The sequence below is a fragment of the Notamacropus eugenii genome, chromosome 2, assembly GCF_028372415.1.
Source record: "Notamacropus eugenii isolate mMacEug1 chromosome 2, mMacEug1.pri_v2, whole genome shotgun sequence".
NCBI classification, from domain to species: Eukaryota; Metazoa; Chordata; class Mammalia; order Diprotodontia; family Macropodidae; genus Notamacropus; species Notamacropus eugenii.
In genome coordinates this window covers 429,108,359-429,125,893 of record NC_092873.1, presented here as the reverse complement: position 1 = coordinate 429,125,893, position 17,535 = coordinate 429,108,359, and the positions used below count along the sequence as shown (strand labels likewise).

Genomic DNA, 17,535 nt, shown 5'->3' with positions numbered 1-17,535 from the left:
TTTGCAAACCTTGGAGTGTTATAGAGATTTTATATTATTATTGTAACTATAATTATGAGTATTATCATTACTGTACCATGCTGTAGCCACAACCTCTCTGGGTCTCACTTTTCCCATCTGTAAAGCAGAGAGAACTGTCTTAATCAGCTTTGATTCTGAATGCAAAGACTAGCAAATCACATAAATATGGGACATTGGGAAAGGCAATGGTTTTGCCTGAATGGCAAGTCTCCCTGTACTGTCCCATATGAATCAGCTGTTGAGAACCAAGAGAGGGAAAATAAAGAGAGGAAGCTTGAGGAAAATGCTTAGGGTGGCAGCCTCTCTCTCCTTCCTGCCCTGATCCTCTCCCCACCTCAATTCCTTTTGCAGGAAAGATATGGGACTCCTCTGCACTTCCAGACCAGAAAACCACCCTGCAGAGAAAGGAAGGGGAACACGCCCAAAGAGCCCTCAGAAAAACAGCAGCAGGGTCTGGCAGGAGGCATTTTCTGATGACAAAGCAGCAGATTGAGTGGTCAGGAGCCAAGGGCCACCAGGAGAAAGTTGCACAGTGGAAAGGTCTGTGGTGAGGCGATGGGCAGGTGGAGAGGATCCTCTGGCTTCCAGATGTCCCTAATGTGATTGCCCCCTCTGCCTCCAGCCTCCACCACCCATCACTCTCTGTTCAGTGTACATAGATTGCTCTTCTCACAGCTCCATGTGAAAAGCTGAACAGGTTAGCTGAGCTATGGCATCTCTCTTGACAAAGCCATAAGGACATCCCCCTGTGCTCCCATGATGCCACCCACATACTCCCAATACGACCTCCTGAGCCTTCACCCTGGGGAGCTCCATTCTTCTGGCCTTGTCACATAACCGCGTGCAAGCATGAATGTTCTTATTGGGTTTTGACAGTTAATTCCCTGTGTTCTTCCTGTCTCCCTAGCAAATTTTTAGAACAGGTCAACTTTCTCCCAGGATTATTTCAGAACCATTTCCTTCCCCTACCTCCACTCTGTAATGAAACGTGATATGACACACTCCAAAGCCTGAGATGAATTAATAATTAACCTCTATGTGAGGATTACCTTCCCAATTTTCCCACCCCCCACCTCCCATTAATATGTAAAATTGAGAACTAACAATTTTTTCATTTCATCCAATAAAGATCTAGCCTCCTTCTCCCTGGAAGTCCCTCCTCCAATTCTCATTTCTTCTCCAGGTTATAGCTTCTACCCTTTCCGTCTTATCTCTGTGTTGTGCTTAATAAAATGGACATATTTTCTCTACCAGCCTACTTTGTTTCTTTCCATAGTCTCCTTGAGTTCTCAGGAAAGTCAAGTAACCCCATGCTTCCTGAAGCAAACCCAACTGGGGCCCATTCCCTTATGTCACAGATTTTGCCAGGTCTCTGTCTCTGACATTCAGAATTTCCCCATCAGACTCCCTCACCTCCAAACAAGGGGAAGATTGTAGGCAGTGTAACACGTAGGGTTACCCCCAGGCAACCCCCCACATCCTTTACCACGGGAAGGACTGGAGTCAGTGGCTTTCCACACACATCTAATTGTTGAACTTGTTCATCATTTTCCATGTCCTTTCTAAGAGACAAAGAGGACACGAATCTAGTAGACTAGACAGAGGCAGCAAGGGTCACTCCCAGTTAACCTTCCCAGTTGACTACTTCAACAATGACCTTTGCCCTGAAGAAGGCAGGTCTCTTGGGAAAATGCTGCTTCAAGATGGAAGAAACCCAGGATTCTAGTCCTCGCTCTGCCATTTAGAAGGAGAGATTCCGAGCTACAAGGGACCCTTAGTGTCATCTAATTCAACTGCCTCATTTTGCAAATGAGATAACTGATGGTGGCAGAGATTACAAATCTTGCTCAAAGTCACACAGGTAATAATATTGCCCAGTGCTCTGAGTCTAAAGCCGGTGCTATTTTTTATGATACCACTACCCTGCTCATCTTACTACTTAGTGACCTTAGATGAGCCCTTAATGTGGTCTGAGCTTGTTTCCTCAAATTACCATGTATTTTCGCATTTGTCTAGAAGTCAGTATCCCTTGGTGTCTAGTAGGATGTTAAACTTCTTGAAGTTAAGAGATTGGTTTATTTGGGGTGTTCTGTCTACGTAACCCCAGCACTTAGCCCAGTTGGTGTGTAGTGAATCCCTGATAGAGAATCAGGTGACCCCCACAGCCCTTTCCAGCCTGAACATTCTAGGGGTCTAGTAACTTGTCCCCTTGTGGTCTCTTTGAAATCTGCACCAGTCACCATATGACAAAGGGATCTGGCCATTCAGTCAGCTGGCATGGGGGGGAAGAAGGGGAGAGGAGGGAGAGGCCAGCAAATCCATCCCCATGGGTGAGAGAGACCAAATTCAGTCTATTTGCCTACTTCACACAGACCCTTTAGAGGATCCATGCAACTAACTGTGCCAAGAAGGAGAGAGATGCCAAAAACAAAGGTGGAGGGAAGAAAAAACAGCATTCAGATCTCACAGTCAGGAACAGGCTCCCTTACAAAACAAAGATTTTTATTGGGCTAGTGACTGCTTCACATTCATTTATCACTTAATAGTTGGATGTTTGGTTCATCAGCAATCCCCTCCTTTCATCTGAGATGTCCCTGATCATGCTCACGCCTTTGCCAGCTTCAAAGACAAAACCCCAGTGGTCCAGCCCCCTTCCTCTCATGTGTCACTGCCAGTAATCTGACCAGCTGCTTATGAAGACACAGAGCTTCTAGGCTATTTCTTGGAAAGTAAGAGAGGCAACATGGAGCTACCAGCTGATTGCTATCCCCCAAGGAAATGCATAAACAGGCAGGGCCCAGGGCTTGAGGATAACAGGGATCACTGACAAGTGGCATAGTAGAGCACCCGGTCATTAATGTGGTCCCGGATTTTCTCCACATGCTTTTCCAAACCAGTCAGGTCTGCTGAGCGCTGGGTGATGGCTCGGCTTCCCAGCAGCAGCTCTGCTTCCATATCTGAGGATAGAAAAATGGTTCAAGAATAGATGATGGAGCACTCTCTCTCTCTCCCTCTCCTTCTCCCTCTCCCTCTCCCTTTCTCTCTCTGTCTCTCTACCTCTCTCTCTCTCCCTCCCTCTTCCTCTCCCTCTCTCCCCCTCCCTGTTTTTGTTTCTGTCTCCTCTCCCTCCCCATGTGTCTGTCTTGCCCCTCTCCTCTCTTGTGTGTGTGTCTCTCTCTGTGTCTCTCTCCCCCTTCCTCCTTCTCCCTGTCACACACACACACACACACACACACACACACACACACACACACACACAAGCACGCACACACATTCCCCAGCTTCTCCTCTCTACCAAGGCAGATGTGCTTGGAGGCAGAGACAAAGATGAAATGATCCTGGAATCTCATCCCTTCACTTTAGTCACAAGGACCCCATAAAGTCTTTTTCATACTTAGATTCCTTTCTCCTCCCCTCCCCCTTCCATCTTCCCTTGACTAACACAAGAGACAAGCTCAGAAGATGATCTCCAGTTCTCTTTTAATTCACCCAGTTTATGGATTCCAGACCAAATTTCCTTTAAAATTCTCTTTTTAGAATGCTCTAAATCACTATTCATTAGAGAAATGCAAATCAAAATAGCTCTGAGGTACCACATCAACCCTATCAAATTGGTTAACATGACAAAATAGGAAAATGATAAATGTTGGAAAAGATATGGGAGACTTAGTACACTATGCATTGTTGGTTAGAGCTGTGAGCTGGTCCAACCATTCTGGAGAGCAATATGGAACTATGCCCAAAGGGTTATAAAACTGCATACCCTCTGACTCAACAATACCACTACTAGTTCTGTATCAGAAAGAGACCACAGAAATGGGAAAAGGACTCACACACACAAAAATATTTATAGCAGCTCTTTTTGTGGTGGCAAAGAATTGGGGATGTCCATTAATTGGGGATTGGCTGAACAAGTTATGGTATATGAATGTAATGGAATACTCATGTGCTGTCAGAAATGATGGGCAGGCAGATTTCAGAGAGCTGGAAAGACTTATATGAACAGATGCTGAGTAAAATGGGCAAAACCAGAAGAAGACTGTACACAGTAACAGCCACATTGTGCAATGACTGATTTTGAGAGACTTAGCTCTTCTCAGCAATGCAAGGATCTAAGACAACTCCAAAAGACTTACAATAGAAAATGCTATCCACATCCAGAGAAAGAACTCTGGAGTCTGAATGCAGACATAATCATACTATTTGCTCTCCTTTTCTTTTGTTGTTTCGTTTTGTTTCTTCTTTCTTATGGTTCCTCCCATTAGTTCTAAATTCTTTACGTCATAACTAAGGTGAAAATATATTTAATATGAATATGTAAGTAGAGCCTATATCAGATTGCACACCCTCTTGGGGAGGGGGGAGGATAGGGAGATGGAGAAAATTTAAAACTCAAAATCTTATGGAAGTGAATGTTGAAAACTAAAAACAAATTAATTATATAAAAAATTAAAAATTAAATTCTCCTTTCTTCCTGGCTTACCCCTGCTAAAAAAAAAATTTTCTAGGGCTCCCTATTGCCTATAGAATAATATCTAACCTCATTAACCTGGCATCCTTACTCCTAAAACAGCCATAATCTGAAGCCCTGAATAGACTTCCCTCCACCCCCTTAATTTTCCCCCCTCCCCAAGAATACCCTACAACTCCTAATTTGCCCTTAGATGTCCAACGTCAGTCTCACCTTTCTCATGAAGCCTTACCTCACCACTCCAGTCCATGGAGTCTCCCCCTCTCCTCAACATATAACACTTACTTGGCATTAGAGAGGAATCAGTAACTCAATGGATAAAATACTGAATCTGGAGTTAGGAAGATCTTGATTCAGATCCTACCTCCAACAATTACTAGCTGTGGGTCAACAAGCTAGAACTCAACCACTAAATCAAAGGCAGGCTGGTTCTGATCTGTCAGTGGAGGTAGTACCTAGTGCAGGATATTTATTTGGCATTTATATCACATTTCTCTTCATTGCCAGTAGGCTTAAGGAGAGGAGATAAGATATACATCATAGCACCTAAAGGAAATATCAGATCCCATCCAGGAGGGATGCTTTTTCCTATGCTCCACAACACTTAATAAAGTGCTTTGCTTACAGTAGGCACTTAGTAAATGTGTTTCTTAATTGCACACCCTCAGTGCTGCTAATTACAGAAGAGGGGTCTCTGGATTGGGGTGCCACCTCTGGATGGATGCTCAGCTTTTACTAGAGATACTGAGATTAGTCTACCAGTGAAGGAGACAACAAGAGGGGACGGAGCATGTACAAAAAAGGGGTGCAAAAGTCTGCTGACCCCACCTCCACACGCCTCCTCCCACTTCCCTTGAAGAAGGTCAATGGCCCTCACCTTTCATCTTGTCCATCATAGACATGGTCTCCTCAAAGAGCTCTTCCGCCTCAGTCTTGACGCTCAGTATTCGGTTCCCCTGCTCCCCCAGCTCGGGGCTCTGACCCATCCGGTCCTTCAGTTCTGCATACTTTTGTTTTACTCTCTCAAATCCCTGAAGGATATCAAAAGGAATAATCTTATTGCAATGGTATGGGATTATGACCACCACCTCCATCTTCAACCTCACATTAAAGAATGAAGGTCTTCATGGTACCATAAGTACTTCTTTTAAAAAGTCTTATTAGTCTCTGATTGTTTCCCCTGGATTATTTTTTATTTCCCCTGATCGAGCTGCCCCAAAATGAAATGGGCTACTTGATGACATAATGAACTTCCCATCACTGGAAATATTCAAGCAGAGGGTAAACACTTGTCAGAGACGTTGCAGAGGAGATTCCTGTTCAGGTACAATCAAACTAAATGACCTGAGAGGTCCCTTCCACTTCTGAGTCTATAATTCTAAAGTCTAGAAGTATAGTTCTAATCTAGGATTACAAATTCGAATTGTAGTTCTAGTATAGAATTATGAATCCCTTCCTGAATCTAGACTGTCCACCCCTTGAAGGTCATGGGCCATGCCTTACCTGCACTTTTGTGCTCAGCAAAGCAGCTTATTGACTTGACAATGATAACTCACATTTCTAAGGGACTTCACAGTTTCTAAAGCACTTTGCTTCTATCAGCCTGCCAAGATGGGCAGCTTGAGGATCATTAGTGTAGATGTCCCAATGGCTGGTACCTCCCCATTATTAAAGTATGCTGGAGGGTTAGACCCTGGCATCAAAGAAATCACTGTTGGTTGTGACTTAAGTCTGTGAGTGCCCAGGTCTACGTTCTTCACCTCTGAGTCAGGGGCCACACTTCTCCCATGGCTTCCTGCTCTACTCTCACCCACACTTGGAGGCAAGTGATATTTTGGCTCATTTCTTTGGCTTCACCCGCTGGCCATGACTTGTGCCTGCTGATCACCAGCTAACAACCAACAGTCTTGTGCCTGATTCCCTATCAGCTTTCAACTGCGCTGAGTGTCTGTCTCCTCAGGCCCCACTCTCCATGGACCCATGAGAGACACAATTATCCCCATTTTACAAATGAGGGAACTGAGACATAGAGAGTTGAAATGCTAAATGGTGATTCAGGGACTGGTGGGGCACATCCACGACATTCCCCCAAAGGCAGATCTGATACACTGAGCTCATCAAGACAGGCAGCAAAGAATAAGAAAAAGAACACTGGATTGAAAGACAGAGGATCTGGGTTCAGATCCTGATTCTGTTACCTACTTAACCTCTGTGACCTTGAGCAAGTTTAGTTTTTTCATCTGAAAAATGAGAGACTTGGTCTAAATGACCATAAAAGTCTCTTCTTTAAAATAATAAATCCTGTGGTCCAATGAACTGCCCTCTAGGACCAGGGTAGGGAGTACAAGGTCACAAGGGGCCAAAAAACTAACCAAACTAACAAAAGAGCTACTCACTGGCTTTTTTTTCCTGGGATGACAGGAGAGAGAGGATTATACAACTTGGCCCTTTTAGCTTAAGTTCTACAAACATTTCTGCTTTTGTCTTACTTGGTGACTAATGCTGTTTCTCTTTTAGGATGGTGATGCTTCTGTAAATCATTTAAGGTCAGGTAAGAAAAGCCTCCCTGCTCTCAAGATTCCCAAGGTTAATAATCCTAGCTTTTTCTGTCTTTTCTACATGGTTCAGCATGGTTCCGGGCCAGCACAAGAAGTGCTCAGTGAACAATGAATGGGTAAACCAGTAGATGGAGTTCCAAGAGGAATTTCTGAAGGACATATCTAAATCCTGGATCCTAATTCCTCATCAGGAAAGCTTTAGACTACAAAGAATGGCATAGTTTTGTGCCATCTCATTCCAAACAGCTAAGGGAGAATGGAAATGATATTTTGAGAATCATCTATTGTCTAAACGAATTTGCTAGCCTAAGAGTATCAGAGTTTGAATTGGGGGAATTCAAGACAGAGTCCCAGATAGAGTCAAAAACAGTTCAACAATAATAGCTTACTTGCTATTCCTACCACACAATGCTCCATTTCCCATCTCTATACCTTTGTACTATCTGTTCCTCACCCTTGGAAAGTCTCTAGACTCACTTGGACTCACTCCTAGAATCCTGGCCTCTCAAAGAATACCCTCTTCTAGAGTAGGGAACCTGCAGCCTTGAGAGTACATGTGGCCTTCTAGGTCCTCAAGTGCAGCCCTTTGATTGAATCCAAACTTCACAGAACAAATTCCCTTAATAAAAGGATTTGTTTTGTAAAACTTGTACTCAGTCAAAAGATCACACCCAAGGAACTATATGACCCTGAGGTCCCCACCCCTGTCTCTGACTCTTCAAGAAGGTCTTTCCCAGTTCCCTAAGGAGCTGTTATTATCTTCCTTTTTAGGGTTACCATGTATCCACTTTGTATGCCTTGTGTATATAGCCTCACATGCATGTTATCTTCCCCATTAGAATATAAGTTCTATGAGGGCAAGGGCTGTTTTAGCTTTTTATTTGTATTCTCAGCATTTATTTAACATCTGTTTACTGATTAAGTGAGCTGAACTCTACCCTTAGGCTCATTATACATCCTTAAGTATTATATAATAAACCAGAACTCTGTTATCTTCTCTGTAAAGTGAGGAAGGAAGGATTAGACGAATTCTAAGATCCTCTCTGGCTCAAACTTTCTATAATTAGATCTAGACACTGGTTCTTCCATTTCCCAGCCTGAAAAAGAGACATTCCCATTCCCTTCCTTCCCCAAGGAGCATTAGGGATGTTGCACCAAGAGGTAACCAAGTCCACATTGGTTGGAGATGTCTGTTATCTCCTCATACCTGCTGAGCACTGAGAGCTTGCTCACTGGCCCCCTGGGCAATCTGTTGGGCTTGAGCCGACTCTGCTCTCTGCTCCCCAACTTTGTTGCGGAGCTGTTCAATCCGGTTCCTGAAATTAGTCAGCTGCTCTGTCATACCTGTCACCATCCTTTCTGTTGGAGTGAGGACCTGCTGGACCTAGGGAGGTGGAAAAAGGAAAAAAGGCAGGGGTGAAAGTGGGAAAAAGAAAGAGCTTGTGCCTTTTCATGGCATCCTGTGGATATCCTCATTCTTGTCCCAAAAACCACTCCCCCCCGAAATCAGCAGCTATAAAAATTTAACCTAGAAAATCCACATTGTTCCTGCTACAGATTTCCTCCCTCCTTCTCCAGCTCCCCTAAAACTTGGTTTAGAATGAATTAGCATCTTTCTCATCAATGCTCTTCAAGAAGAGGCCAGATAAGCATTTGTCAGTGCCAGCCATAGTGTTTGGCACATTTTGGTAGGGGGTTGGGAGGTGTAGGGACCAAAACTATAATTTCAATGTTAGGAGGAATTCCCAGTGAGGAAATTCCCTCCATCTGCTCTGCCTTATTGCCTTAGAAAACTGCCCAGACTCAGAGGTTAAGTGACTTGCCCAGAGTCACACAGTATGTGTCAGAGGAAAAATTTGAACTAAGGTCTTCCTGACTATGATACCACACTACCTGGTACTATTGAAAGAAAAAAAATTAATGGATATTGTAGAAAAGATTTCTCATTGGGTACAGGTTTTTAGAGTTACTAGGTGCTTTGATGACTCCCATCTCTGAGATCCTGCGACTTCCTAAGGTAGCTCCTGAAATAATGATAATGGCCCTCATGTGCCTCTCCTCTCCTTTCCCCCAGAGACACAGAGATCTGAAAAGACCAACTACAAAGAAGGCCAGCCTCCCTATTTTCACTAGGCGTGCTGCCTCCTTTTTAGAAGGCCTCACTTCTCTGTAGACCTGTGAGCCAAGGGTCACTTTTCTAATTTTTCCAATTTGAAGGAGCTAAAGGAGGAGAAGAAGCCATCAAACACTGGCTCACCTCAGTGATCCGGTCCTGCAGGAGTCCCAGGGAGCGACTGGTGCCTTGCATGGTGTCTTCTGCCTCCTGAAGTGCCACCGTGCCCTGGCGCAGGTTCTCCACCACATCCTCCACCTGACCCTCCACAGTAATGGAGCGGCTCCTTACATGTTAGGAGAAGGGCAAGGGAGAGAATAAAGAAAGGGGAGAATGTGGGCATCTATCCCACCAGTCCTTGGGGGCACCATTTCTCAAACCAAGAAAGAGGTTAGGACAACTGAATCAGTCGGTTTATTTTTCTGGATGCCCCCATTCAAGGGCAAATTTTGCACCAGGAAAAAAGTTAGAAACCACCCCCCCCCAACCAAAAAAATTAGATACCTTACACCACCACTTTCCATATTCCAGAACCTTTGTCTTTGAAGGCCATAGGTCCTTAATGTTAATAATGATGATGATGATAACTAGTAGTAACTAACATTTACGCAGCGCTTTAAGGTTTGCAAAGGGCTCTGTATCTTATATCATTTGATGGAAAAGATGATAAAACTGACCAAATAATAAACCTCTAACTTATTCAAAATATATATATATATATGTATGTATAAGACCAATGAACAAAATCTACTATTAGTAGAAATAATGCTTGACTTGAGAATCAAAAGGTCTGAGTCTGAATCCCAGTTTTCCCACTTTCTAGTTGTGAGACCTTTGGCAAATGACTTAAATCTCTCTTGCATCAGTTTCTCCACCTGTGAGATAACCAGATGACTCCAAATTTCCACCTATAAAATAACTAGATGATTCCAAATTTCCCTTTGCAATTTGTGTTTGGTTCGGTTTTAAACTAGGTTTCCAGTCAGGAATACAGAGCAATGGGTATATCTGCATGCATTTGCAATACATGCATGTCATTAGGCCTGCTGCTGACCTTGAATTCCTTGTGGCACACCTCTAAACTACCCCTGCTCAGGAATATTCAAGGTACCCAGTTTGTGGCAAAATCCATACTCACCATCCTCCATTAAAGTCCCTAATAGGCATTAGCATCACTACAACCACTAACGTTTATATAGCACTCTAGGGTTTACAAAGTATTTAACATATAGAGTATATACAGTTTTGGTCCTCATAACGACCCTGAGAGGTAAGTACTTTTACTATTTCCATTTTATAGATGAAGAAAGTGAGGCTGAGAGAAATTAGATGGCTCATGAAAAGTCACACAGCTAGCAAATTTCATAGGATTACAGTATTTAGGGCTAGAAGAAAATAAGAGATAATCTTCTACATTCCCCTCATTATTCTCCCACCTCCCAGTCTAGGTCCTAAAGTCAGTGTTTCCCTGGAGTAAATTGGGAGATTATAAATAACAAGAAAGAAGCCAAAAGTGTCAAGCCTCACCTGGCCAATTCTGCCTCCTCCTGCAGCTTCCGAGCCCGAGTGATGTCCTGTCTGGTCTGAGACAGAATCAGGTCCACATTAGGCAACCTGGCTGCAATGGCCTGGATTTCTTTCATCTTTTGAAGGACTGTTGCTGAGTCCGTGGGCAGCCATAGAGCCAGAACTGACTCGCTGATCTCCTGGATGGTGGCTGCATCTGTGCTGGGGTCTGAAAGGCAGGTTTGGGCCAGGTGTAAGGGACCCTCCCTTTGCCCTCTTCCTAAAGGGTCAGACAGCCCTTGGATCCAAGGAAGAAGCACACACTGCCCCAACTTAGAAGCATCCCTTTCCTGACACCCACAAGGAAGTATATTGATTCCACTGTGTTAGGGTGGGAGACCAGAACTCCTAGGCTTTAGGCAGGAAAGACTTTATGTATCTGGAATGCTGAATCCTAACCCTTAAAGCTTGCTCAACTTGGTTAGCACACCTAGCTATTACAAAAATAGTATTAACAACAACCTGTAATGATATTACTCACAGTGATGTGGGACTTCAATTTTTATAAAGCACTTTCCTCACCACTGTGAAACTACACATATATTTTTATCCTTATTTTACAGATGAGGAAACTGAGGTTCACAGAGGCTGTGACTTGCTCAAAGTCACACAACTAGTGTAACAGATAGCACTAGAACCAGGTCCTGCTGAGGTTGCTTTCCCAAGTACCTTGCTACCTGTACAGATGGAAAGAGGCAATCTTTCACATCAGATTAGCAAGGAACTCTTCCTCTCTGGGAAGTAGACCTCTCCTAGAGAGTTTGCTCATGCTTACTATATCCTACTCTGCAAGTCACAAAGTCCAAAAGCCCTAGTTCAAGAATCTGTTTGGCCCAGGCCTTTTAGTAAATCATTGAGTCTCTCTGAGCCTCAGTTTTCCCATTTGTAACAGAAATAGAGGGGGAAGCTAGGTGGTGAGGTGATTAGAGTGCTGGATCTGGAGTCAGGAAGTCTTATCTTCCTGAGTTCAAATCTGACCTCAGACACCTACTAGCTGTGTGACCCTGGCAGGTCCCTTAACCATTTTGGACTCAGTTTCCTCATCTGTAAAATGAGCTGGAGGAGGAAATGGCAAACCACTCTAGTATCTTGCCAAGAGAACCTCAAATGACGTAATGAAGAGTCAGATATGACTGAAACATCTGAGCAACAACACAGAGAAAATGTGTTCTTCCTGCCTCCTCCTACTCACCAGTGACATTTGTGGACATTAATAATAGATAGAAAGGTGCTTTGGGCTCTTTGGAATGATGCTACATAGAACCAAGAACTGTAATAATAGATATACTATTCCTCCAGATGGTAGTAATTAGGCTGTGGCCAAGATTTCCATAGAGGGACCAGGCAATATTGTTACTAATAACAAAAATAACAGAAATAGTAATACTGCATTTGTCTGGCAATTTTAACTTTTCACATCTGCCTCTTACTGGATCCTCGTAGCCCTGTAAGGTAGGTATTATCATCCTCATTTTACAGACAAGGAAACTGAGGTAGAGAGAGAGCAAGGTCAGACAGCAATAGCAGAACTGAGAAATCAGAGTCCAGCGATCTCTTGACTAACGCCATCCTGCCTGATGACCCATCAGCAAAACTCAGGTCTGGACCCTAATGGGAAAGGGATGGGCAATGCATTCACTCACCAGTGAGAAAGTCCCGGACCTGCTGGATGAGGAGACGGGTGCGTCGGACATCCTCTTCCATTTGAGAACGACTATTGCTCACCTGGATCTCTAGGCGTTGGGCATCTGTCTGGATCTGGGTGGCAGCTTCTTCTGCTTCCCTGATCTAACAATGAACATGGAAATAAGACAGACAAGGGCTCATATCTCAAGAGATCCTCTGTCCATTCTTTTAATTCCCCCCCTCCCAAAGAAAAATCTGGGAAATCCCCTCTCTCCTAACTCCTACCCAGGTAGCATTTGGAATTGTCAGGTAGCTATGGCCCTGAAGGATATTCGTGTTCAGGGGAGCACTGAACAACAGACTGAAAACAAAGGCTAGTATTCTCACCCTTCATATGCTATGTGACCTTTCTACAACCTGAGAACATGTCATGTCAGGACAGGTTAAAGAGACAGGAGGTGTTTAGCCTAAAGAAGAAAAAACAAAGCTAAAACAGGGGTAGGGGAAGGAGGAACATGATCACTGCTTTCAAATATGTGAATGGATTCCTGGAAGAATTAGGCTTTTGTTCTGCTTGGCCTCAGAGAGCAAAACTAAGAATAATCAGGTGGAAATTCCAGAGAAGCAGATTTATACTCCATAAAAGGGACATCTTCCTAATAATTACAGCTATTAAAAAAAAGAGGGACATGCTGCTTCAGGAGGTCATCACTGGGTAGGGTAAAAGATCACTTTGCATGTATGAATTAGGTCAGATGGTCTCTTCCAGTTCTAAGATTCCACTCTCTTGTCAGTTTCCTTGACCATAAAATGGACATGAGAATAAGCCTGATCTTTTGAGGGGTTACAGAAAGTGTACTCAGGATCCTGGTGCTTTTCTATCCCTCTCTCTCCTTTCTGCACAACTCATACCTACCATCTGCCTGGTTTGTTGGAGCTGAGCATTGAAGTTCTGGAGCTGTTGGGACACCTGCTTAGCAGTCCTAAAGGCACTGCCTGCCTGCCGGAGGATGCCTCTACAGTTAGTACCACAGGCTGTGCCATTGTCTCGCGGACACAGCATCCCTTGACATTGTCCTGGGGTACAGGTCTCCTGCCTTGTAGTCCCGCAAATCTGCCATGGGAAAGATGGAGAATAAGTGAAACCCACCCCCTCCAACACTGCCCCATCCCACTCCCAGAAAACAAATGGCTGACCATCACCATGACAACAATGGACCAGAAATTTGTCTCCATAGCAACCACTGAGCATATGGGGGATAGGGGTTTATAGTGGTTGAGGAGAGGAGAAGAAAGTACAAAGAATAGGGAGAATCTGAAAAGAAATGTGAGTCATCAATGGGGGTGTCCAAAGCACAAAGTGGGTGGGGGGAAGTTCTTGGTAATGAGGAATGCTCTTCTTAGAATCCCTCCCAAGAACTGAGGGACTCACCTGGTTGATGGTGGGCGTCAGATTGGGAAAGGAAGCCATTTGTTGTCTCAGGGTCTGGAGCTGGGGCCCCCCAGTACTTCCACTTCCTTCCACCTGCCTCTCCAGTCTTTCCACTTCTCTCCGGCTGTTATGGGCCTGGAGCAGCAGGTTTGAGCTGCTAGCCATACGTTGAGCAGCTTGGGAAGACATCTGGTAGGCAGAGTTCAGCATCCGGAAGGAACCTACAGAGTGAGGAAGGGGATGAGCGACCTAAGGAACTAGGAAGCTGAAGAGAAAGATGGAGACAGTAGAGATGGCATCACGGGCCACGTAAAGAGGTCGTGCAGGACCCCCAAAGGTAGCCTATGCACCTTTACCTGAGGGGTCTGTGCTACTAATTCTCTCAAACTGTTCTCTCTTGTTCTGATATTGGAGGAGGAGGAGCTTAAGACTTCTGTCCAGATTCTCCAGCTCTCCCAGAACAGAATCTGTCTCCTCTTCTAAGGGCAGATCTGTCCGCAGACTCTGGAGGGTCCTCCTGTGGGGAGAGAGGAGCTATGAATGAAGGGCTTTGAATGGACTTTGGCCTGCCTTCCTTGCCCTTGCCAACTACCTCCCATCCCAAAAAGAAGTTTCAGCTGAGTCAGAGAAAGCAGAAACCAGGGAAAAGTCAAGGGGCCTTCATCATCCATAGGCTAAAAATTCAGACTCTAGCTAATCAAAAGTTGCCAGTAGGGGCAAAGATGTCTCCCAAAGCAGTGGTCATCCCTGGTTTGCCTTTGTGGCCTGTTTCTTTCATTTCATACCATGACCTCTTCTTGTGATCTCATGATCTCCTGAGCATCAGTTTCAACAAATTCAAATCAACATTTATTAAGTATTTATTTCATACACATCTCAATGCTAGATCCCAGGAACACAAAGACAAACACAGAACCCCTTATAGAGGGGCTGGGAGACAAAGATGATACATTTACCATCCACCTCATTTTGATTGTTTAGCACAGTGCCTAAAGCATAGTAAGCACTTAATAATGCTTGTTGACCAACTAACTGTTATAAAAAATCAATTTTAAATAGGGCAGATGGATGGTGCATTGGATAGAGTACTAGGCCTTGAGTGAGGAAGACTTGAGTTCAAATCCAATCTCAGACACTTACTAGCTGTATGACTCTGAACAAGTCACTTAATTTCTATTGACCTTGGTTTCCCCATCTGTAGAAGGAGGATAATAATAGCTCCTACCTCCCAGGTTGTTGTGAGCATCAAATGAGGTAGTAATTATAAAGCACTTAGCACAGTACCTGGCACATAGTAAGCACTCTAGAAATGTTAGCTGCTATTATTATTATATTGGCTTCTAGAATGCTTGTCCCTATGCTTGTCCTCCTACCTTGGCAGTTGCTTCTTCTCTCATGAAATGACTCCTCTCTTTCCACCCATCCATGTCTTAACTGTAGGCATTCCCCAAGGCTCAGCCCTTGACCCCTGTTTCTTTTCCTCTACACTCTCTCTCAGTAAGTTCTCCTCCAAGAACATCTAGCTCAACCTACATTTGAACTTAGAAGTGATCATCCAGTCTGTGCCTGAAGACCTTTGGTAATAGGGAATTACTTCTGAAGAAGAGTTGATCCCAAATGCAAGGTCTTCCATCAAGACCTTCACCTTTACCTAGCCAATCTTGTATCTCATCACTGCTCAGTGGTATGGTGAATAGGAGTGGTCTTGAAATCTGGGAGAGATGAGTGTGAATCCCTGCTTGGCCACGTACCTCCTGCGTGACCTTGAACAAGTCACTCCCCTGCTTAGACCTGTAGTATCCTTTTCTATAAAGAGGAAATAATAATTTTCACTATCTGCTTCTCAGAGGGTTATTGTGAGGACCAAATGAGAAGAAAAATGTCCCTAGGTGACACCCTGAATATCAGTAAGTTAAATGACTCACTCTCCATCACATTGTGTCAAAAGATAGGATTTGAAACTCAGTCTTCCTGGCTCTCAGTCAGCATTTATACAAGGTCATCCTTCCTGAAATTATTATTTGTAAAACAATGGTACTAATAACTCTCCTAACTTACAGTGGCATATACTGTAAGGCTTATTTTTTAAAAAGCAAAAAAAGTTTGTAGGCAATTTATAAGCAACTCTCAATCATCCTAATCACATATGCACAGCTGAATTTATATATTTATATATACACATATATGTGTATATATGTGCACGTAAACACACATGCATATGTGTACATACATGTTTTATGGTCATAAAATGTTTGTATTTTTGCATAATTACCCTGTTTGAGCCTCACAAGAGCCCTGTAACTTAAATAGGGAAAACAGTATTATTCCCATTTTGCGGATGAGGAAACTAAGGCCCTTTTTTGTGTCATAGAGCTCTTCAGCAATCTGTTGAAGCCATAAAAATGCTTTCAAATGCACAAAATAAAATACGTAAGGTTACCAAGGAAACTAGTTATATTGAAATTATGATGTAAATTGTTTTCTAAGTTCACAGACTCCTGAAATCAATCCTTGGTGGGGCACAGAGGGGGAAGGTCAGGGGGAGGTATGCAGTCCACAGGTATCTCTGCTCTAGAGCACAGGGATCATCTAGTGCTAATTCTTGCCTTTATCTATGATCATAGAACTAGTCAGCGGTCATGACAGTATTGAATACCAGACCACTTTCTTCCCAATTGCACACATAGCTGCTTTCTCTGACTGTCAGTCTGTGTGGGCTCAAAAAAGAGCAAACTAATTTTAGTATCACCTGCGGCAAACAGAAAGCTAAATGGGGCATGGGGTTTGTTAATCATTCTAAAGCCAAATACAAAATTATTTTTAGATAACTTATTCTAAGATAAGATATTCTTCCTCTGGGATAACAGCAAATCTGCAGTTTCCCTTGAGATACAGATCATGACTGGGCCAGTCTCTAAGGGGATGACAGTCCCAGCTTCCTCTTCTCCACCATCTTAAAGACTTGGTCTGTCTTAAGTATGATGCCCTCCACACCTTAGTCAAATAGAAAGAAGGCTGAACAAAGTCTGGGGACAAATCCCACCCTATGTTATGTTCTCCTAGTCCTAAATTAATGTCCTCATGCAGAATCACAGGCATCCCAGTAGATCTTCTCTTCCCTCTTTTTATATCCTCAGTCATTTTTAGATTAAGCCAAAATGTTTCTTTAGAGGAGAAAGTAGATTCATAAATTGTACTCCCTAACCCATAGACATGTTTTGAGAAAAAAGTTTTGTAAACCTTAAAGGGGAGGCAACTAGGTGATGCAGTGAATAGAGCACTGGACCTAGAGTCAGAAAGATTCACTTTCTTGAGTTCAAATCTTGCCTCAGACACTTATTAGCTATGTGACCTTGGGAAAGTCACTAAACCTGATTTGCCTCAATTTCCTTATCTGTAAAATGAGTTGGAAAAGGAAATGGCAAACCACTCCAGTATCTTTGCCACGAAAATCTCCCATGGGGGTCAAGAAGAGTTGGACTAAACAACAACAAACAAATCTTAAAGGGTTAATAATAATGTGAATTATTATTAATAGTCAGAGAAGCAATGGACTATCAAAGAATCTATCCAATGTCTAACTGGACAGCTCTCAAACTTTATAAATACATCCTAATCTAGCTGATTTCTTTGAACCATAATCTGTAGTTCAGCATCCCATGGTGTCTGCCATGTTCTAGAATCTCCAGAGCCAACCTCAGATATTTTGCTTCTCCTTTTCACCCAGACCTGGGCTCTCACCAACTTG

The 17,535-nt window shown here is 43.5% G+C and overlaps 2 protein-coding genes across 4 annotated transcripts in view; one reads left to right on the top strand and one right to left on the bottom strand.

The window, feature by feature from the left end:
- The window catches only part of CAMK1G (calcium/calmodulin dependent protein kinase IG), a 47,862-nt gene extending 46,588 nt beyond the window's left edge, over positions 1 to 1,274 (top strand). The window contains exon 13 of the mRNA XM_072647949.1: positions 373 to 1,274. The gene's annotated coding sequence lies outside the window, so the exon portion shown is untranslated. The remainder of the gene's footprint in view (positions 1 to 372) is intronic.
- Positions 1,275 to 2,502: 1,228 nt separating this feature from the next.
- Positions 2,503 to 17,535, bottom strand: part of LAMB3 (laminin subunit beta 3) — a 59,514-nt gene continuing 44,481 nt past the window's right edge. For 2 of the 3 annotated variants that reach the window (XM_072647946.1, XM_072647948.1), the window contains 9 exons: positions 14,138 to 14,304; positions 13,788 to 14,008; positions 13,272 to 13,469; positions 12,373 to 12,517; positions 10,691 to 10,898; positions 9,308 to 9,449; positions 8,258 to 8,434; positions 5,370 to 5,523; positions 2,503 to 2,978 (listed from right to left, as the gene is read on the bottom strand). In XM_072647946.1, coding sequence (XP_072504047.1) covers positions 2,842 to 2,978; positions 5,370 to 5,523; positions 8,258 to 8,434; positions 9,308 to 9,449; positions 10,691 to 10,898; positions 12,373 to 12,517; positions 13,272 to 13,469; positions 13,788 to 14,008; positions 14,138 to 14,304 — 1,549 coding nt within the window. In that variant the 3' untranslated portion in view covers positions 2,503 to 2,841. The remainder of the gene's footprint in view (positions 2,979 to 5,369; positions 5,524 to 8,257; positions 8,435 to 9,307; positions 9,450 to 10,690; positions 10,899 to 12,372; positions 12,518 to 13,271; positions 13,470 to 13,787; positions 14,009 to 14,137; positions 14,305 to 17,535) is intronic. The other variant, XM_072647947.1, reaches the window with a different exon arrangement.